This window comes from Mytilus edulis, chromosome 1 (genome assembly GCF_963676685.1).
Source record: "Mytilus edulis chromosome 1, xbMytEdul2.2, whole genome shotgun sequence".
NCBI classification, from domain to species: Eukaryota; Metazoa; Mollusca; class Bivalvia; order Mytilida; family Mytilidae; genus Mytilus; species Mytilus edulis.
This window is the reverse complement of record NC_092344.1, coordinates 17,790,523-17,814,186: the sequence shown is the minus strand read 5'-3', so window position 1 is coordinate 17,814,186 and position 23,664 is coordinate 17,790,523. Positions and strand designations below refer to the sequence as shown.

The 23,664-nt window shown below is 32.3% G+C and overlaps 1 protein-coding gene across 1 annotated transcript; it reads right to left on the bottom strand.

Moving 5' to 3' along the window:
- Positions 1 to 4,476: 4,476 nt before the first annotated feature.
- Positions 4,477 to 15,008, bottom strand: LOC139526282 (uncharacterized). Its single transcript, XM_071321413.1, has 9 exons — positions 14,746 to 15,008; positions 13,414 to 13,639; positions 12,430 to 12,737; positions 11,590 to 11,724; positions 11,079 to 11,177; positions 10,276 to 10,496; positions 8,330 to 9,505; positions 6,846 to 7,104; positions 4,477 to 6,116 (listed from the first exon to the last, which is right to left on the bottom strand). The coding sequence occupies exons 1-9, from the start codon at positions 14,905 to 14,907 to the stop codon at positions 5,595 to 5,597; spliced, it is 3,108 nt and encodes a 1,035-aa protein (XP_071177514.1). The 5' UTR covers positions 14,908 to 15,008; the 3' UTR covers positions 4,477 to 5,594.
- Positions 15,009 to 23,664: the final 8,656 nt, after the last annotated feature.

Here is a 23,664-nt window from a genome sequence, read left to right as displayed (position 1 = left end):
TACATTTTTAAATTCAGCATATCAAAGAACCCCAAGGATTCAATTTTTGTTAAAATCAAACTAAGTTTAATTTTGGACCCTTTGGACCTTAATGTAGACCAATTTGAAAACGGGACCAAAAATTAAGAATCTACATACATAGTTAGATTCGTCATATCAAAGAACCCCAATTACCCAATTATTGATTTGGCATATCAAAGAACCCATTTATTCAATTTTTGATGAAATCACACAAAGTTCAATTTTGGACCCTTTGGGCCCCTTATTCCTAAACTGTTGGGACCAAAACTCCTAAAATCAAACCCAACCTTCCTTTTATGGTCATAAACCTTGTGTTTAAATTTCATAGATTTCTATTTACTTATACTAAAGTTATGGTGCAAAAACCAAAAATAATGCTTATTTGGGCCCCTTTTTGGCCCCTTATTCATAAACTGTTGTGACCTCCACTCCAAAAATCAATCCCAACCTTTCTTTTGTGGTCATAAACCTTGTGTTTAAATTTCATTGATTTCTATTTACTTAAACTAAAGTTATAGTGCGAAAACCAAGAAAATGCTTATTTGGGCCCTTTTTGGCCCCTAATTCCTAAAATGTTGGGACCAAAACTCCCAAAATCAATCCCAACCTTCCTTTTGTGGTCATAAACCTTGTGTTAAAATTTCATTGATTTCTATTCACTTTTACTAAAGTTAGAGTGCGATAACTAAAAGTATTCGGATGACGACGACGACGCAGGACGACGACGCCAACGTGATAGCAATATACAACCAAAAAATTAAAATTTTTGCGGTCGTATAAAAACAACTGAAGGCAACAATAAACTAGGGTTAGTACAATATGTCAGGTCCATGACTCTGATTTTATAACTTGTCCTAGACATTAATAATTTGAACCTTTGATATAAGTATGAACCAATCTGGCAAGAATTGTACAAATTAGTGTACTTAATTACTATGCAATCTGAACATAATTGGAATTCCAAGAGGCATAGCTCTTTTAAAAATATTAATTGTCACTGATTTTCAAACTTGTTAGGGACATTGATGATGTAAGCATAATAAAATCCGGGAAAAATTGAACATGCTAGACTCTTAAAAATACCATTTTAATTAATCCTCACTGATTATAAAACTTGTTAAAGACATTGCTGAAATAAACCTTTAATAAAAGTTGGATAAAATTCCGACAAAAGTTGTACATCTGAGGCGATTACAATGCATATAATTAATATTACTAAGAGACATAACTCTCTTTAAACAGTTGATCAACACAAAATCAGAATTGTACAGGTGAAAGGCAGAGGGCTTACAAGACTGGACAGACAGCATTTATACATTTTTTTATGTCCCCTGCAATGTGTTACAATACATACACCAAATCAATTTCTGACTACTATTTTCCACTACATGTAATATCTTACTGGGAAATACTGGATCAATTTAAAAGTACATTCTGTCTGTATATAATGCTAAAAATCACGGCAGTGTACCAGCAAACACTCATTTTGTATAAAGATATTAAGATACACCATATAAAAAAATCATCAATGGAAATTTAACAAAATCATTAACAATTAAAAATTGATTGTAAAAAATATAATATCTTAATATATATTAACATATACTGAATATAATAGCACATTTAGAACATATGATAACAAACCTTAAAACTTATAAGCGTTAATTTGTAATAAAATAGAACTATATTGTGAATATTAAACAAAAGAAGCAGATAGATTCATGACAAAATTGTGTTTTGGTGATGGTGATGTGTTTGTACATCTTAATTTACTAAACAGTCTTGCTGCTTACAATTATCTCTATCTATAATGAACTTGGCCCAGTAGTTTCAGTGGAAAATGTTAATAAAAATTAAAAATTTTATGAAAATTGTTAAAAATTGACTATAAAGGACAATAACTCCTTAGGGGGTCAATTGACCATTTTGGTCATGTTGACTTATTTGTAAATCTTACTTTGCTGAACATTATTGCTGTTTACAGTTTATCTCTATCTATAATAATATTCAAGATAATAACCAAAAACAGCAAAAGGGTTGTCAGATTCATTTGAAAATTTCAGAGCAGATAGATTTTGACCTGATAAACAATTTTACCCCATGTCAGATTTGCTCTAAATGCTTTGGTTTTTGAGTTATAAGCCAAAAACTGCATTTTACCCCTATGTTGTATTTTTAGCCGTGGCGCCCTCTTGATTTGATGGCCAGTTACCGACACATTTTTAAAACTAAATACCCTTAAGATGATTGTGGCCAAGTTTGGATTAGTTTGGCCCAGTAGTTTCAGAGGAGAAGTTTTTTGCAAAAGATAGCTAAGATTTACAAAAATGGTCAAAAATTGACTATAAAGGGCAATAACGCCTAAAGGGGTCAACTGACCATTTCGGTCACTTGACTTATTTGTAAATCTTACTTTGCTGAACATTATTGCTGTTTACAGTTTTTCTCTATCTATAATAATATTCAAGATAATAACCAAAAACAGCAAAATTTCCTTAAAATTACCGATTCAGGGGAAGCAACCCAACAACAGGTTGTCCGATTCATTTGAAAAATTTAGGGCAGATAGATCTTGACCTGATAAACAATTGTTTCCCCATGTTAGATTTGCTCTAAATGCTTTGGTTTTTGAGTTATAAGCCAAAAACTGCATTTTACCCCTATGTTCTATTTTAAGCCGTGGCGGCCATCTTGATTTGATGGAAGGGTCACCGGACAAATTTTTTAAACAAGATACTCCAAAGATGATTGTGGCCAAGTTTGGATTAATTTGGCCCAGTAGTTTCAGAGAAGAAGATTTTTGTAAAAGATAACTAAGATTTACGAAAAATGGTTAAAAATTGACTATAAAGAGCAATAACTCCTAAAGGGGTCAACTGACCATTTCGGATACTTGACTTATTTGTAAATCTTACTTTGTTGAACATTATTGATGTTTACAGTTTATCTCTATCTATAATAATATTCAAGATAATAACCAAAAACAGCAAAATTTCCTTAAAATTACCAATTCAGGGGCAGTAACCCAAATACGGGTTGTCCGATTCATCTGAAAATTTCAGGGCAGATGGATCTTGACCTGATAAACAATTTTACCCCATGTCAGATTTGCTCTAAATGCTTTGGTTTTTGAGTTATAAGCCAAAAACTGCATTTTACCCCTATGTTCTATTTTTAGCCATGGCGGCCATCTTGGTTGGTTGGCCGGGTCACCGGACACATTTATTAAACTAGATACCCCAATGATGATAGTGGCCAAGCTAAAAAAACGACGGATAAAGGGTATCTATCTATGACATAAATCAGTAAATGTACAACAAAAAAAACACACAAAAAGCAAAGGAACAGCACTTTAATGCTGTTCTTCATCTCAAAGTCACAGTGAGGCCTTCAACACAGAGCAAAACCAGGTGCTCCGCAGGGTGCAGCTTTATACGACCATGCACAGAGGTAGAACCCAGAACAGTTGGTGTAAGTATGGACACAACATTTAGGCTTGATACAGCTCTGAATTTGGATTCTGATCAAATTTTTGACACAATATGGGTTTCTGACACAAAACAAATGTCAAGATCTTACAAATCTATTGCGCAATATTGTGCAATTAAAGTTTTTTTCTTCAAACTTTTCAAAATTTTGGAATTTGAGAAATTTGGAAAAAATAAAAGTGAAAACTACTACCCCAAAAATATAAAGAGATCCATTCACTAAAACTAAAGTAATGGTCCAGACACAAAATGCGTCTTCGGACAACGATGCAGATGACGTCGCAGACAACATAATAGCATTAAACGACGCAAAAAAGCACGAATATTGATTAATCTCATATAGTTTTAAAAATATACTGCAGAACATTAAAAGTAATAAAAAATGAAAGCACTAGAAGGACCGTTTTAACATTATATAACTTCTATAAACTCAGAAATTGTTGCAAAGTTTTTATGAATGCAAATAATGTGACTAGGTTAGTATCACAATAATAACAATTTACATTTTGATTTCTTATACATGTAACTGTTTGCAGATTTTTTATGAAATGGTAATAATTAATCTAACTTGTTTTGTCCATTCTTCAAAAATCAAATAAAATGAACACATGCAAGAGTTTCTGAATTTACAGTACTGTGGATTCATTTATTTTCGTGGATATCAATTTTGGTGGATTGCTGAAAACTTGCATATTCGTGGATATTAGATCCAACGAATAATAATGAATCCACAGTATTCTATTTGGTAAAGGAATCAGAAAAGCAGTCCATGTGTCAATGCTATGAAGGGCTCTTGTTCCAATATTATATTCAAGTATTTTTTAGTATAGTACTAAATATGTTTAGTCTTAAATACCTTAGTTTTCCCCACAGTATTTTCAAATACCATCATTGAATTTAAAATAAGTATCCCTGAAATAATTATGAGCACCACATTAATCAAAAATTCTTTAAGGAATGACTAATATTTTTTCTCTTTAAGAAGAAATAACATAAAAAACATGGTGCACACTGAATAATTTGTGTAGAGGGTTATTGTGAACACCACATTTTTGAGATTGTTTTGAATAGACAGAAAAAAGCATACAGTCATTCCATATAGTTTAATTCTAAATTCCATTTTTAAGGAGTAAATGTTGATTACGTCACATGACAAAATTATGTCTATGAGCTGATAAACAATGAGCTTTCAGCCAATCAGAAGATATGTAAGATCCAAAATTAAAACTATTTTCAAATAGCAACATAGCACAATAAGGCCCTAGGGAGAATAATTAATGACCCTTTGTAAAACAAAGGGCGATATAATGTCAATATTCTCTGACTTATAAACATGATGGTAAGAATACAAAGACATATTTATAATTCTTTGCATTGCAGTGTTTAGAAAGTTTCTGGTAGATTTAAATGAAAAAAGTAATTTGTTATTCTTATATGACGTGCTTCTTTCGCTTTGTGAATAAACCCATGCTCTAAATCCAATAAAATTTGTTTGCGCATGTGTATATTGACTACTGCAGAATAATGAATGTTATCAAATTGTTATGCATTTAACATATTTCATTAATTTAAAACACTTCCAAACTCTTAAATGATGCACATGCTGTTACTAATTCATTTATTATGACTGTAATGTGTTGCATTTGGAAACTGACATATTTGACCTAGATATGACAACCGTACAGACTGGCTGTTAAAAACTCCTCCCTCCGAAAAATCACATTGCCATTTTGTGTGCTGTTTTACAAACAAAAAAGAGAAGTTCATGGAAGAGCCTACACAAATGCGCTACCCTTATACACATCAGACAGAGAAATTACCTTAATTGTCCTAATCAAAATCGAAATAATTGATGCAAGCTTCTACTTTATTGTAGTTTTAACATGGGTAAGTATTATATTCGTGTAATTTTAGCCCCCACTATCGCTCAGGGAAAAATAATCAACAACCATATGAATCAATACCATTGTACTTTTAAAATTGAAAGATTGCATAGTAAATTATGGGTTAATACACAGCTTATCTGGAAATCTGCATAACAAAAAATATTCTGTATTTAAAAGTAAAATAATTCAAAACTAAAGATCACATAGCAGCTTGGGTCATTCTGCTATAAATATGGGGAGATATCTCTAAATTGTCTATTCCAGTGTAAAGTTGAGAAAATTCTGAACATTCAAGATCATAAGTAAAGCTATCTAGCCATTTAGCAGCAGTTAATTCATCTTTTAGTTCAAGACAATGTGACATAACATCATGCCAAGTCTTAACCAATGATGTGATACTCTCATCTTTGGACACTGATGGGAGACAACTCTGTATATCAACACCTCTCAGATATTCTGAGAAATGTCTAAGATTCATAATGCTATGTTGCTTGATCTGTCTACTGAATGCATTCTCTTGACTCCATAATTCCCACATCAGAATACCAAGACTGTATATATCATGTTTCTTCTCATAGACTGTCATGTCTGTGTGTGTCATGATATCAGCAGAGAAGTGGACATAGTCTGCAACACTGGTTATGTCAGGACTGAACAAGGATTTGTCTAACAATGTGGGACAGGATATGTTCACCAGGACAACTTTACCGTCCTTGTTAATCTGAAGATAACAAATTAACAGTCGCATAGATTTTTTTCACATACTAATACATGTATATACCGGTAGCAATAAATGACTTGCCTAAAAAAAAAAATGTATGTCTCTTTCCTGGCTTCTTACTCAAACACAATCCATTTATTGCCTTGCCAAAAGCCTTAATGATGGCAGTAATGATTGTCAATAATAAGAATTTAACTTGCCGAATAATTTGTGCAATATAGCATCATAGTTTTCTAACAACTTGTTCAACATGGAAATTGAAGTGGTGATGCCCTTAAACGCACAAATGATGTTCACTCAAACCAAACTTTTTGACAGAAATGCATCTAACTCATAGTTGTTTATTGAAAAAGTTACTGAAATTCGGTAAAAGTCACAAATAACCCATAAATCTTTCCTTCTTACTCATACAAGACATACCATAACTGTTTTTTTCTTCCTCTCCTACTACCTAAAAGATGTATTTACACTTGTATGCAAATGTGTCCGCCATTACGTACAATCACACAGGTTCCCGTAAACTTTGACATTAATTTTAAAATTTTGATGTCACAATTAAAAAGTTATTGTTCTTTGACGTCATAAGGTTATTCCAAGTGTAGATCTGAGGTCATTCGGAGGCAAAATTCAGCTTAATAACAAATGAGTAAATATGTTTTTTGTTTCAATATTGTACTTCTGATGAATCCATTTTTTTTTGTTTGTTATTCTCATAATACATATACATACCATAATAGTATCCTGACATAAATCAATATGCACCATGCCTCTCTCGTGCAAATATTTCAGTCCTTTTGTGACTTGACTCAGGGTTTTGTAGTAGAACTTCAACTTAGTGTCATCATACTCCTTGTACTGTTTCTCCTTGATAAACTGTCTTAGACTTTGTCTAGGACGTGGGAAGCATTGCCAGACATGCATGTCATGCTTAACAAATGTATCAACAATAATGATTTGACGCTTATCATGCTTACTGGTATTAGTCTTTCTGTAATAAAAAAAAAATCAGGTTTCTTAGATGTGATGCTATACTATAATCAAGGAATTCATAATAAGTGATTTTATAAAGGTCATTGAGTTCACTAAATTTTGAAATGGAAAATAAGAAAAGTTGCGACTTTCCAATACTGCATCAATGAAAACCCTGCTTCCCTTATGTTTGGTGATTTCTATCTCAGTATCTGTGGTTGCAAACAATGTGCCAAGATTTATTCTTTGTTAAGTACTGTTCAGAATCACTACACTCTATAAAGAGATAATATGTCTTTTAATTGAGTTAAGTTTCAGGTAAGGGTGAAGGTTGGAACCTATTAAAACTTGTAAATCTCTGCATTTGTTTGCACCTGTACTAAGTCAGGAACTTGATAATAAATATGATAAAATTAGTGACAATTATCTGGAAATCTTTTCTTTTAATAGATTTGACTGAGTAAGGTCCACAACAAATTTTTCATACAGAATAGTTTTAATAAATATTTATACAACACATTGCTGACTTTCAAGCTACAAGTTTTTCTCATTATTGAAGGCAGTGCATTGTCCTATAATTGCTTTAATTTAAGTCTGTTGAACTCTTGCAAATAGTTGACTTGTTGGTATATATACCACATCTCATAATTTTTATATAGAAGCTATCTGTTGTGAACTGAAACTTTTCAAGAAACTGCACCATGATTACCTTCTTTCTGTTTTCAAAAATACAATTTAAGTGTGAAGTAAAAAACACCTTATGAGTAAACTCAGGTCAATGTCAGATACAGACTTTATATTTTATGAGGGGCGTACAGGGGGATATCTGCAAAGTAGAACTCGAAATAAAATTGCCATTTCACGATGATCGAACAATTAAAAATGTCTTGCACATTGACCTTTTCACTGAATTTACAAAACAAGGTGAATAACGAACTTTTTTCACCGCTGCACGTGAAATAAAAATGGCAAAACACGGTGCACGAAAAATAACCCTTTACCACCCTCTTTATTAAATTGCTTCTAATACAAATGTTTTAAGCTGTGTTTAGTGCTGTAAATTTGAATGATAATTATTTATTTTATTTTCAAGACTATTAAGACCCAATTGGAAATAAGCTTGTTTGCTTTGGTGGGTCATGCTTGGGTTAAAGCATTAGAGGTACCTATTGCTATATCTTAAGGTTGTATTATACACTTGTATATATTGGCTTTACCTGAATAAATATTATTATTATTATTACCTGTAGTATCTCTCTTCTTTCTGATACTGTTTAATCATATCAATATTAATGGACATTTGGGTTTGTCTTATTGCAATCAGCTCATTATTCTTCTTTGTATCTCTTGCTAAAACTATTTTTGTCAGGACCCCTTCTGAAAGAACATCAGTCACTTCAAATCTGTCCAATGACTCGAAATGGAGATTTTGTGGAAGGAACATCATATTGAAATATTCTACATTCTTGAGCAAAACTTCGACTGTTGCCATTGAAGCATGCCATGTAGCATTGAACGGTTCAGAATGATCAAAGGCACTTTCATTCAGCATGGCAAGTTTCCTATCAATCTGTTCAATCACTTTCTGTTTCTGGTGGTCAATATAATGGTACAAGATGGATAACTGTGACCCAAAACAGGCATCAATCACCATCTTCTCCGTCATTTTATTGATAACATTTTGTGTATATTCTTTAATTACTTTGTCTTTGTCATTACCTTTCTCAAAGCTCCTGTGTAACATTTCATTTTTGATTACATTACCAAGGTGTCTCAAACCCCAATATGGAAGTCTAACAATAGCACCAATCAGAAACACTGGAGTTAATGCAACACTCAGAATAACTTTTAATCCCAGATTGAGGTTGGTGTAACGATCTGTTATAATGTCTGGTACAAGAGGAATTTTTTCATCCATTGGTGATTCTGCTTCGCCTGTATCGCCTCGCCAAGTGTTCCTGAATAATTTTTCAACTCGAAATAACTGAGCTTCAAAATCTGGAAACTTTTCATTAAACTTTTTTAAAAGCTGTTTGCCTATATCTTCAAGTTGTTTTTGTTCCTCTTCCCAAGTTTTCATATGTTTTGATATCCCATCATATACTCGTGACCTTATAATAACTGAAACATCCTGGAAATTCTTTTGATAAAATTCAGGATCGGTAGCCTTAAAACTACCTAAGTCCTTCTTGACATCTTCAGTTCTCAAATATTTTGATAAAGACTCTGCTATTTTACTTAGATTTGATTTCAAACCTGATTTTTGATGATCAAAGAATTCGTTCACCTCTGCCTTTAATTCCTTCATCCTAGTGTTAACCTCAGTTTGTTGTCTCTCAGCTTCCTCAACACTGATTGTACTTTTCTGAATATTGTTTTCAATACAAGTCATGCAGTTGTTCAGGAAATCAAACAATTTGCTAAAAAAGATAGAAATGAAAGGAATTCAAAACTAACAGTTACAGAGGGTTTTCTCAGAAAAAAATTGTTTTGACTTGCCCTCAATCCTTACTTGTTACATGAGGGGTTACAGAACACCTAGTGGGAGTTAACTCTTTAAAAAGAAACCAAACATTTTATTCACACACTACATTGTATTACTAAAAAGAAATCAAGCCTCTATGATCAAAATTTGTGTTTGTCAAATTGCTATGAAATTATCCCTGTACATCGTGTGGTTCAAATTACTGTATTAATTTTTATCAATATGTCAAAGTAAATATTTTGTCAAAATTTTATGACAAAAAAACGAGCCAACTCTATTTGAATTAAAGTCTTAGGTATCCCCCTCAAACCTCTTATTTCAGGTAACAGTTTGGTCTTCAGGTTCAACATAAATCATGTCAACTGAGAAAATTATTATGAACATTACAGCATTTAATGACTTTTCAAAAAAAAAAAATACTTGTCTTATTTAGTTATATTCAAAGTAGAAAACTAATGAAAAAAAGAGTGATGCATAAAATATATTGATTTTTATTTAACAAATGACCAATTGCAATGTTAAAATGGCCTAGTGTGATGTTAATAATTCAATTTATTTGACTAATGATTGTATCATCCCGTTGATGTTGGTAATGTATGTTATGTTCAAATGACCCAGTGATTACATTATCAAGGAAATTTACATATTATATTTATATAAATAGCCTAGTGCATAATAGTTTGTTGATACTGCCCAAGTTCATACCCTGTTGATGTTGTAAGTAGCTGCTCCCTGCTTGGAGGTAGTAGATTTATGATTCCCTGAAGTATTTTTTCAAATCTTCCAACAATTAGTCCATCCTTCTGGATCCAGAGAGCTTCCTTCGTTGATAATGTGTACAAATGTGATGGCTGAAATCCAATCCAAACTTTCTTTAATTTTTTTAATGCATCTTCCCGAACTGAATCTCTTTCATCAATGGGAACCTGATAGATATAAAAACAACTGAAGGGCATACATTACTTTGTTTAACAAAGTTCCATTCAATGTACATGAGTAAATTCAATCTTTTCCACACTATATAATTTTCAGCCACCTTTACAGAGGCAAAAAGAACGCAAATGCAATTTTTAGAAAACGAAAAAAAACGAAAAAACTGTATGGTAAAAGAGGACAAAATTGCTAGTTAAACAAGTATATTGAATGAATTTATGTTCAGAAACTTCTTACTGTGTTAGCAATACTCCTAGTTCTTGAGACTAAAATTGGAAAAGTAGACTGCATTTCAACAATACCAATACCTTGAGGTTATAAATTTTCACAACATGCTATAGATGTTGAAGATACTTAATAAGTTCTACTTATCAATTTCAAAATTAACCAAATATATAACCATAGGTCATAAACCTGAAATGGATGTGTAGGTCAGCTCTCAAGGTTTACACCAATGAACACATATGAAAGTATGACAGTTATTGCTGCTCACATAATTAGTTCTACAAATGTATGTAAGATGTTTGAAAGATTGAAATAACTTTTTATAAGTTGAAAGTTTTAACTTGACCTACCTGGTCCCATTTATTACATACAAACAAAGTACAGTCCTGCTTGTAATACTTGTTTTCTGTCATGACTCTGTCTGCAATCTCTGCTAATAACATTTCCAACTGAAATTTAAAAAGCAGTTTTCAGTTTTCTCCAATAATTGTTTCCCCACTTTCTTACACTACAATATATATGTTACTGCTATTTGGTTACATCAACTATGAAAGAATAGTTAAGTGTGAGGCCGTTGCCCTAGCATCAATCTGATTAAAATTAAATCTACACTCATTTTTCTTATGCTTTGTGCTCTCACACAGCCATACAGCAGCCAAGCATAAAAAAGTTAAGCAAAGTAGAGATTTAATCTAAATTTGATTGTCATAGCACCTAGTTAATAACAGACTTGGTACAAACTTTATACACTAAGTTGTACATTTTATTTGTTCACATATGTGACAGAAAGTTAAACATATTTCAAACAAAATAAGGATTAGTAAAAAAACCCATCTTTGAAAATTTCACGTAGACACTCACTCTTGTGATCTGTACTCCATCAATTGTGTTAATGATAAAAACAAAAGCTGAAGCTTCCATTATATAGTCTAGAACCAACTTTGTCATTTCTGGTGTATCTCCAACACCTGGACTATCCACAATGATCAAACCAGTCTGAAAATAAAATCTGATTTAGTATACAGTTATCTCCCCTGCTGTCAATTGTAACTGCTAATTTAATCTTTGTATTTTCATATTTTACAATTTCACACTGACTACAACTTCACAAAAATTGGATTCACATGCAAATATCAACCATAGATTTAATATTGTATCTGTCAACTTATCTTTACTTAAAAAGAACTTTTCTGAAGATATATGTCGCCATATCTTTACTTAAGAACTTTTCTGAAGATATATGTCGCCATATCTTTACTTAAGAACTTTTCTGAAGATATCTGTCGACATATCTTTACTTAAGAACTTTTCTGAGATTTCAAGAAATTTAACATGTCAGAACAGAAAATATTTTTAATAATGCATCAAGTGCTGTGTTTTTAATCTTGTAATCTATAATTATGGTTAAAAAAAATTTGAACCTCAATTTTCAGTATTATACTTAAACTTTTAGGTAAAAAATACTAATTGACTATTAAAATAAATGATTGGAACACAATTAATGGGTATGTGCAGTAAATACCATATTTGATCCCAAATTTAAAACTTTTCTACTACACATCTTTCACAACTGATAATAATAGAAGATAAACACAACTTTGGTAAATAACGCACATGCTGCAGTAGAAAGTTTTTGAATATATTTTATTTTTTGCTTAATTAAACCTCCCATTAATTTTTAAATTGACAACATGCAATTACCTTCAAAATAGGCAATGGAAACCCTATCTCAGCTTTCTGAAATGATGATCTTTTCTTCTCTTCATCTCTTTGTTGTACTAGCTGTGAAAGTCTTGTAAAGTTAAAATCTTCCATCCTTTCACTCTCAGAACTGATACTTTCTGGTTGGACTGTATCCCCTTCGTCCTCGTGTGGATAAAGTGTGGCATAAGGTAATTCAGAGTAAGAAATCTCACATATAACACTTGTGTTACTCAATAATGAGCATGGGAATACCTCCTGGCCTAATAATAAATTAATAAAAGAACTCTTTCCAGCTCCTGTATCTCCTACAAAATGGTCAAAATGGAAAACTTTACTGTAAAATTCAGAAATTTTTGTGTGCTTTGTTTATGATTGCAATTGATGGACGAAGACAATAAATGCCAGATTTATTATTGTAATTTCAGGAAAGGAACCTATGCATGCACGTACAATTAATGATGTCATAATTAAAAAGTTGAATTTAAAGAACCCTTTTTTGCTACAATTTTTTGCAAAAAAAAAACATTGCAAAAATCTCTGAATCTAAAGTACAGTTAAACAAAATGAGTTCAAAGGACATACATGTATGACTAAATATTATGATGTGTTTGAGTAAAGAACTGTAGATATATATCGTACATTTATGTTTAAAAATATGCATCAATTAATCTTTTAAAAGTACTTGCTTGACATTTTTTTCATAGAAATATTTTTCAAGGTACACACAATGTATTAGTTGGTCATCATAAATGCATGGGGACATGTTTTCTTTAAAACATTCTTCATAAACATACATAAAATTGAGAATGGAAATATTTGTGTATGATTTTTATCTTTTATATCATCATCTTATAAACTCTAATAGTCCAAGTGATTCAATTAAAAATATTAAAAAGGTAAAATGGTTTTAATTTGTAATTCCTAATTTTTGACAATTTATCCATGCTAAAGCCAACAAACTATAAATAATATTAATTATACCTAAAACTAATACTGGACATCTTGATATTTTGCCATCCAGTTTTCCCTTCTGTTTCAATAACATTTTTAAAACATTTATGTTTCTATATCCTTTACTAACACTTCTGATTAGTGGATCTTCATGAGAATAGAAGTCTAAACTTTTAATAGTTTTCTCATATATTTCCATGAGTTCATGTCTCACTTTGGAATCTTCTTCTGCTGCTACCATTAATTCTTGTATCACCTGTAAATATCATATTCTAATTTGAGGCTTTTCATTAGCTATAAAAGTGAATTAAGCCATGTTTCTAGATTCCAATAAAAGATAGGTTATACAATGTACATGCTTGACATCAAATTGAAAGTTGCATTTTGAAAGACTCTAAATATCATACTGATCATTTCTTCAGTAGTTGCTTGCCTTGAAATTTGCTTTTAAAAATCTTTTGAAAATAAGTATATATGTATTTGTATGGTTTAAAATCATGAAACATTAAGTTATTTTAACTTTTGTTTCATCAAATTAAAATGGTTTCCTTTCAAACTTGTCTAATAACAGTCTGCTTCAAAAAAGGAAAGTTATGAATTTTCCAACTAGAATAAAAAGATTTCTTTCATGTCATGCCCTGTGTTCATTTTAACATTAGCAGTCATTATATTCATCAAAAACTTTCGATTTAAAAGAGTTAAAAGCTTGCCTATCTGATAATATACTTGTCTGAATAAATGATGGTAAATGTAGCATATTGAGATAATGATATTTATTATCCATGATCTTGACCATTTTATAATTAAGGGACAAGACACTTAATGTATAAAGTTATTATTCTGCATCTAGCTTAGGTTACTTCAATACTTATTTGATGGCACTGGAGTTAAGTTAGCACACCCTTTTAAAGTTTTTATATAATTTACATTTTAAAAATGTATACCTTTTTATATACTGTGTAGGTAAAAATGTATTCTTTACCCATATTGCTGTTTAATGTGGTGTGTAATGGTCAGTAATGTAAGAGTGGCAGTTGTAGATCCAGGGGGGTGTTCTCGTGGTTGGAACCCCCCCCCCCCCCCCCCCCCATTTTTAAAATGACTGGATCCGCTCCTGAGTGGAGTACCCAACTTAAAGTGACAACATATAGAGTATTGAAGTACCACCCCCCCCCCCCCCTTTTTTGTTTCACCCTTGTCTGATGTGTTATTGAAAGTGTAAGTGTCATTCTAGTGTCTACAACATAATCTAGAGTATATCAAGCCCCCGTAGTATTTTCCTGAATAAAAAAAAAGTGCACAATAGTTTGGCTTTTTTGTTGAAAGACAAAGCGAAAGTAGACCAAGAAGGAAATAATTTACACTTTCTCGGTTTCTCCGATCTGTCAGCAAGTATTTCTTCAGCTGGCATTTTATTTCTTCTAGATCTTTTAAACCCACAATATCTATTTCTCTTTGCTTGGCAAGTTTCACAGCTGCGGGCAATTTAAGTTTGTCTATTTCATCGTCATCCAAATTTGCCATGTTTCTTTGTTTATTTAGTAAGTTGTCTCCCCGTAGATCGGGTCGAACTTGATTGGTTTGACTATGAGGTATCCGGTATCCGTTTCAATTTTTAATATTTATATATAGATATGCGGAAATAAATCTCATTTATTCCTTTACATAAAATATATATTTATCAATTTTTTGTTTTTGTTTTATATAAAACTTAACTGTGATAGTTTACAGTTGTGAGCCAACACTAATTTTAGTCAAACTCCGCACGTGGCAGGTGCGTTCGACTCCACTCTAAATGTTCTAGGACTGTCCGTTTTAAATCACTTGTAAATTTTAGGCATTTGAACCTAGAAAGCAGAGGCGTATTTAGTGGGGTGGCCCATTATGTGGGACAATTTTGGTTGGTTATATAAGAAATCATTGAAGCATGACGGAAGCGCCCCCTCTTAGGCAGTCAGTGGGCCCCTACTTATGAAAACTTCTGGATCCGCCACCGGGAGGTAAAGTAAAATCGATTAATTACAACTGCCGAGATACAACAAAAATTATTTTGGTATATGATCAGTCATCTCAATATGCTAAGGGTGACCAATGTTTTTTTATTTAAACATCTCACCCATTCCTAGATTAATCACTGTAGTTTATTGATATTTCAACTCTCCAAAATTGTATCGCCGCGTTTATGAGCTTCACCGGTCCTTACTCAGTCAAAGTATAACGCAGGGTCATTTATTTTCTCAGCCTGACTAATGACGGTATTACACCAGAGACATTTAAGACATGTGTCTCTGATTATACTTAATCTGTTGGAGGTATAATGAATGACATTTCAGTTTGAGAAAATTATTTTTTATTTATTACAACAGTAGACACCACAGTAATGTAATTTTAGTCATGTCAATGTTATTGTTTCCATATTATAAGAATGAAGAAGTGTATACAACAGAAATGACAATGTAATTGTTTCCATACTACAAAGTATAAAGTGTATACCACAGTAATGACAAAGTAATCGTTTCTATACCACAAAGTTTAAAGTAGTGTATATAACCGTAATGACAAAGTAATTGTTTCTATACCACAAGGTTTAAAGTAGTGTGTATAACCGTAATGACAATGAAACAGCCAGTGGCGGATCCAGGACTTTGTAAAGGGTGGGGGGGGGGGGGCAGTCATGCTTCAGTGATTCCCTATATAATTAACCAATTGTTGCATACAAAAGGGGTGACCGCCCCCTCCCTAGATCCACCTATGACAGCCATTGTTTCCGTACTACAAAGTATAAAGTAGTGTATACAACAGAAATGACAAAGTAATTGTTTCCATACTACAAATTATATAAAATAGTGTATACAACAGTAATGCCAATGCAATTGTTTCCATAATCCAAAACCACAGTAATGCAAAAGTATTAACAATAAACCATAGTTTGTACTACATCACGTGCACAATGCTGCAAATGTTCATGCCATGTCCGACATTGAGCTAAATTGTATACTTCTGGACTGCAACAAGAGCCTGAGAGTTGTTCTAAGATTTGCACATTTTATATCTAGCAAAATGAAATGTTAATGTTTTGGAATGACATTGGTGCTGAAAAGAAATGATGTAGTATATGCAACAGAATGTTGATGTTCATACAATACAAATGCTATCAAGGTTCTAAATACTAAATGAAGCATACAGCAACAGAAATACTCTTAAAGGTTTTTAAATACTAAATACTAAATGTAGCATACTGCGACAAAAATGCAAACACGGATTTTTTTTTCAAACTAAATTTAATGATTTTGCAACGGTACCTGTCCTTCAAGGTGCTCTTCAAGTTTGTACTTTATTTGACCTTTTTTTATATAAGTGTCACTGGTTAGTCTTGTAGACGAAACGCGCGTCTGGCATTTACAAAGTTTTGATATGAAAATAAATAGATGTCACGACCATGCATGATGGTATGGTTGCTAATGAGACAACCTTCAACCAGAGATAAAATGACATATAAGTTAACAACTATTGGTCATCCTACGGCCCTAAACAAATAGAAAAACCCATACTACAGCTGTAAAAAGCATCAGAAGGACAAATGTAAAACAATTCAAATGAAAAAAAACTAACATTAAAGAACAAGATAATGAAAGAAAGACATATATGATATACTCCGGCCAATTTTACAAACGACAATCACTGAATTGCAGGCTCCTTACTTGGGACAGACACATTAAGAATGTTGTAGAGTTCAATTTGTTTTCGGGCGCATAAACTGGTGTCTATTGTGATTTTATATGCATACCAACTTTGGCAATGTAAATGTTCCTTAAGTAATATACTTGTGTAGCATACAATATTATTACTGTAAATACAGGCTGTAATGTAACAGTATCGCAGTTCACACCTATAAACTGTTATCACAGAGATATGTCTCGCCTTTTTGTAATTTTGATTATGCAAATGTTGAAATCCAAATAGCAATACTCTAACATCTTACACAAGTTATGCAAATATTCAAAGTCAATGAACCATGACTGAGTTATATGGCTAAACAATCTCTATGTAAATGAAATGTGCCATTGCTAATAGTAAATATAACTGCATACCAAATACCATCGATTTATTATAAGTCGTTCCCAAATCTAAATACAAACATTAACTTGTAAACTATGTAAAAGTTTCAAAGTCAATGAATCATGAAGAGGGGGTGGGGATATATAATCTCCATGGAAACAATACTTGCAAATGCCAATAAATTTGCATACCAAATATCATTGACTTAACATAAGCAGTTCATCTTAAATTGATCTAATCACAAACTAATGCATGTATTAAACTAAGATTTTCAAAGTCATTAGACTGTGACTGAAGGGCAAGGCCAAATATTCTCCATGGAAATAAGATGTGCCAAAGCTTATACAACTGAAAACCAATTAACATTGGCCTACCACTAATGGTTCCCCTTGAACTGACCTAATCACAAACTAATACATGATAACTTAGAAAATTTTTCAAAGTCAATAGACCATGACTAAAGGGGGGAGCCAAATTATTTCCATGGAAACGAGATATGCCAATGCTTATACAACTGCATACCAAATATCATTTACTTACCACTTGTGGTTCCCCATAAACTGACCTAATCACAAACTAATACATGTAAAATAAGCAAAAGTTTCGAAGTCAATAGACCATGACTGAGGGGGGCAGGGCCAAATAATCTCCATGGAAATGAGATGTGCCAATGCTAATACAACTGCATACCAAATATGATCAGTGGCGGATCCAGAACTTTTCCTAAGGGGGGCCGGACCCCCCAGCCCCCCCCCCCCCTGAATCCGCCTATGATGATTGACCTACCAATTGCCGTTCACCATAAACTACACCTAATCACAAACTAATACAGGGCGCAGCTTTATACGACCGCAGAGGTTGAACCCTGAACATGCTGAACGCTTGGGGCAAGTATGGACACAACATTCAAGCTGGATTCAGCTCTGAATTTGGATTGTGATTAATTAGTTGACACAGCATAGGTTTCTGACACAGAATGAATGTGGTCTAATGAACTTAAACATTTTTTCTTTTTTCTTTTGAGCAATTCACTTTGCTGTTGAATATAAATCCTCTCAAAAAAAAAAAATTGTTTGAAGAAATTTTCTTTTTATTTCTGAAATCTGAAAAATTGACCCCCCCCCAATTTTTTTTTCATCTCCCCCTTTGCCTTATTCCAAAAAGGATCTCAATTCAAATTTCTAATGGAGTTTGCAACAATAACTACTCATTTAAATACATCATAAAATATTAAAATATAAAATGTCATGGTTAAAATTAATTTTAATTAATAGTAACTTCTAAATAATAAATGGGGAATGTGTCCAAAGGGATATAGATGATGCCCCCACTAGCATATAATGTTAAAAAGGGACATAACTCAAGAACTGTAAAAGTGAAGCTGCCAAAAATTGAACTTGAACTGAGTTAAGAGGTACTAAGAATTATATAAACATTTCATTAAATTTAGTTGAGACAAACTTCAGTTAAGAGAACAGAAACAAATTTCCAATGAAGTTCATTAAACTTAAGTTATTGGCAAATTTCCAATGGAATTTATTAATACATGTAATAAAGTTTTTGGCAAATTTCCAATATACATAATTTAAAAGCAGTTTAGGTGAGATATTCAAATGAGTTTCAATTATCAACCATACACTGCTTTTAAATTATGTTTTGTACTTAAGTAATTGTCCATTAACCTGGAAACCCTTTTCCCCCTTTTTTGCACCTTATTCCTTAACGGTTTGAGCCATAACCCCCAAAGACAATTCTTACCATACCCTTGTGGTATTCCAATATCCAAAATCTAAATACATGGTTAGATTCAGCATATCAAAGAACCCCAAGAATTCAATTTTTGATGAAATCAAATAAAGTTCAATTTTAGACCTCACTGTGGACCAATATGATAACCGGGCCCAAATATCATAAATCTAATTACATGGTTAGATTCAGCATATCGAAGAACCCCATATGTTCAATTTTTGTTGAAATCAAACAAAGTTTAATTTTGGAACCCAATTTCGACCAACTTGAAAACTGGGCCAGTAATTAAAATCTGAGTACATGTTTATATTCAGCATATCAAAGAATCCCAAGAATTTAATTTTTGTTAAAATCAAACTAAGTTTAATTTTGGACCCTTTGGACCTTAATTTAGACCAATTTGAAAACGGGACCAAAAATTAAGAATCTAAATACACGGTTAGATTCGGCATATCAAAGAACCCCCATAGTTCAATTTTTGATAAAATCAAACAAAGTTTAATTTTGGACACTTTTGGCCCCTAATTCCTAAACTCCCAAAATCAATCCCAACCTTCCTTTTTGTGGTCATAGACCTTGTGTTTAAATTTCATAGATTTCTATTTACTTATACTAAAGTTATGGTGCGAAAACCAAGAATTATGCTTATTTGGGCCCTTAAATTCCTAAACTGTTGGTACCAAAACTCCAAAAAATCAATCTCAACCTCTTTTGTGGTCATAAACCATGTAATAAAATTTCATAGATTTCTATTTACTTATACTAGAGTTATTGCGCGAAAACCAAGAAAAATGCTTCTTGGACCCTTTGTTGGCCCCTAATTCTTAAACTGTTGGGACCAAAACTTCCAAAATCAATCCCAACCTTCCTTTTGTTGTCATAAACCTTGTGTTTAAATTTCATAGATTTCTATTAACATTTACTAAAGTTATAGTGCGAAAACCAAATGTCTTTGGATGACGACGACAAGGCCAACGTCATACCAATATACGACTGCAAAAATTTTGCGGTCGTATAACAATCACTAGATTTAAGAATCAAAGACTATTGCAGGTTGAAATGCGTTTGATAGTGAATAACCTAAGGTAGTTGTAGATCTACAAAACATCTGAAAAAACAGTAACAAACTACACAGAGATCCATATATGTCTCAACTGATTGCAACTTTTATATTATAATCCAAAATGTTATTATTAAAATGTTTGAACATGTATTAGTCAGCAACCTGATGTTCAATGATCTTCAGTGGTTGTTTGTTGGTGCAGTTCATATGTGTTTCTCATGTTTTTTTTCAATGTAGATTAGACCCGTTGGTTTTCCCGTTTGAATGGTTTTGCACTAGTAATTTTGGGGCCCTTTCAAGGCCGTAGCGCGTGTTCTTTTAAAGTGAGGCCCTTTTTTTTTTAAGCGGGGTTCGGATGCATGAAACGGAAGAAGCTTATTTCAGCATTACTATCTTAAATAAAAAAACAAAAAATATATAACAGACTAAATGCGGTTTTTTTTTATTAGCTAGCCTAGTAAGTAACAAAACAAGTTTCAACTCTGTTGGTCAACCAAAACTTTCCGATTCTCCTATGACATGTACTATCAAAAAGCTTCAACACACGTTCTGATGTATATATATATATATATTTATATATTTATGTCCAACAGCAAGTTATAAGCTTCTAAAAGACGAGAACATATTATAAGTTTTAAGTCTTTGGTCTGACCTAGCGTTCGGGGTTCGAACCCACGGCCTACCGCAATATAATCAATGGAACATGCTAGCATACATCCAGACAATGCTAATAATAATAATAAAACACAGAAACACAAAAAAAATATTTTCAAACAATACCAAAAATATATTTCATGCTTTTATTAAAGATAAATAAAAATCATGAATTGCCTTATACATTAAAGACTTCCATATAAAAGGCGCTTCATGATTTTGTTTAAATTAATTATAAATAATCATTATTTTTTGGTCAATGAAATATTTTATCGATTTGCATTTGCGGCATGTTTGTTGTTCAGTGTGTAAACATTGGTAGATTCAAAAATAAACCAAGAAAGTTATAAGCCAGCATACTTATCGGGGATGTTTATACTCATGAGTTTCCCTTTTCATCTTTTTTTCTTTTTAAAGAACCCGTCTTCAACCAGTTTTGTAACGACATAAATAAGATTTGTTTCAATTTGTGTATTTTGATTTGTAATCGGGACACTTATTTTTGTTACCGTCACCGCTATGCATGTAAAATAATTATATTCAGAATCGCTGCTGTAGATTGGAAACACTGTATGTAGTGTGCCGGTAAATAGTTTGAAACTTGAAACTCGCATATTGATAATGTAAAATACATGAAATTAAAAAAATTGCCACTTCTAAAGTTTGATCGTCGTTTCAAAAGTGAGGCATTTGCCTCATTTGCCTCCATTACGCTACGGCCCTGCCTTTATAGCTTTTTGTTCGGTGTGAGCCAAGGCTCCGTGTTGAAGGCCGTACATTGACCTATAATGGTTTACTTTTTTTAAATTGTTATTTGGATGGAGAGTTGTCTCATTGGCACTCAAACCACATCTTCCTATATCTATAGACCTTTTGTTTTCCTGTTTGAATGGGTTTGAACTACGGTAGTCATTTTTTGGGGCTCTTTAATTAAGCTTGCTGGTCGGTGTGAATCAAGGCTCCAGGTTGAAGACCGAACTTTGACCTATAATGGTTTACTTTTACAAATTGTGACTTGGGTGGAGAGTTGTCTCATTGGCACTATACCACATCTTTATATATCTATTAAAACTGTGCAAAACTTCCAAAGTCAATTTACTATGACTGAAGGATTAAGGTCAAATTATCTCAAGTTAGGGAAACAAGAACTGTCAATGTTTATCTAATGTCAGTTGCTCTACCATAAGTATAATACTATGTAATACTGTGATATTATATATATAATTGGTACTTCAAATGTTTTTTTTATGTTGTATTTGCATAAATTGTCATGTTTAATGTGTTTATATCTTGGAATACGCATTGTATCATATGTGCTTTGTCCAATAAAATATTTGAATTTGATACTGTAGATTCATTTATTTTCGTGGGTATCAATTTTCGTGGTTTGAGGAAATCTTGCATATTCGTTGATATATAATTTCGTGGTTTGGGCAAATTCTGCATATATATCTTTAGAAAATTTGCATTTCGTTGAATATCCAAATTTCTGATTTCCCTGTACCAACGAAATCCACGAAAATTGGTATCAAACGAATATTAATGAATCCACAGTATATCTGCATTCCCAATACCAATAACTTGTTATAATTGGTTCCCCTAAAACTGACCTAAACATAAACTTTAACATGTAAAAATTGAGAAACATCTTAAGCTAATAAACCATGACTGAAGGTACTGGGCCAAAGAATCTCTGTGGAAATGAGACTTAGAAATTGCTAATACAGCCTCATACCGAACACATGTATCATTGACTCGTCATTCGTGGTTCTTAAACTGATCAAACTTTAACATGCAAAATTAAACTATGTAAATTTTCAAGGTCAATAAACAATGACTGAAGAAATGAGGTAAATAATCTTCAGTGACATGAAATATTCAAATGCTAATATAACTGCATACCAAATACGTGTATCATTGACTTACCATTAGTGGTTCTCATTAAAACTAACCTAATCACAAACATGTAAAATATTAAGCAAAAGTCTCAACCATAAGACAATTTATGAGGGGCGGAGCCAAATAACATTCATCTTAAACTGACCAGATCAAATTTTACTTGACCACTGAACAATGCAGCTTTTACTTGCCTGAGGATGACTCATTTGTCACGGATTTGGCTATACTTTTTGGACCTTTTGGATTATAGCTCTTCATCTTTTATATAAGCTTTAGATTGCAAATATTTTGGCCACGAGCATCACTGAAGAGACATGTCATGTCGAAATGCGCATCTGGTGCAAGAAAATTGGTACCATTAATTTTATTGTACCCGCTAAATTATACAGTCTTTTATGTATGTCAAACTCTGGTTGTAGTTATTATGTATGGAACTATTTTTTAAATAAATGGGGAATGTACAATGTATCCATGGGACACATATGATGCCCCTTCTTGCATGTAATATACAGTTAAAAAGTCACAACCCAAATTTGTACTTGATTTTAGTTTTGTGTTAATATATGTATTGTGTATAAGTTTCATAACATTTGGTTGCGTCTAACTTAAGTTAGACAACGGAAACAAAAAATTCAGCATTTTTTCCATTTGTAAAGGGGCTTAACTCTAGAACTGCTAAAGTGATACCACCAAAATTCAAACTTTATCTGTGTTTTGTGGTAATAAGCATTTTGTATAAGTTTCATGACATTTGGTTGAGGCAAACTTTGTTAGAGAACGGAAACCAATTATTGGACGTTCATGTACAGACATACAGACAAAATGACAAACAGCCAAATGTACAAGGCAAGGGTAAA

What these genes read in the sequence shown, in the direction of transcription:
- LOC139526282 (XM_071321413.1), bottom strand. Translation starts at nt 14,907, where the DNA reads ATGGCAAATTTGGATGACGATGAAATAGACAAACTTAAATTGCCCGCA. An exon ending in TATGTAATAAATGGGACCAG is followed by an intron (nt 10,497 to 11,078) that starts GTAGGTCAAGTT and finishes TATATCTATCAG; the next exon opens with GTTCCCATTGATGAAAGAGA. An exon ending in TATGTCAGGATACTATTATG is followed by an intron (nt 6,117 to 6,845) that starts GTATGTATATGT and finishes TGTTATCTTCAG; the next exon opens with ATTAACAAGGACGGTAAAGT.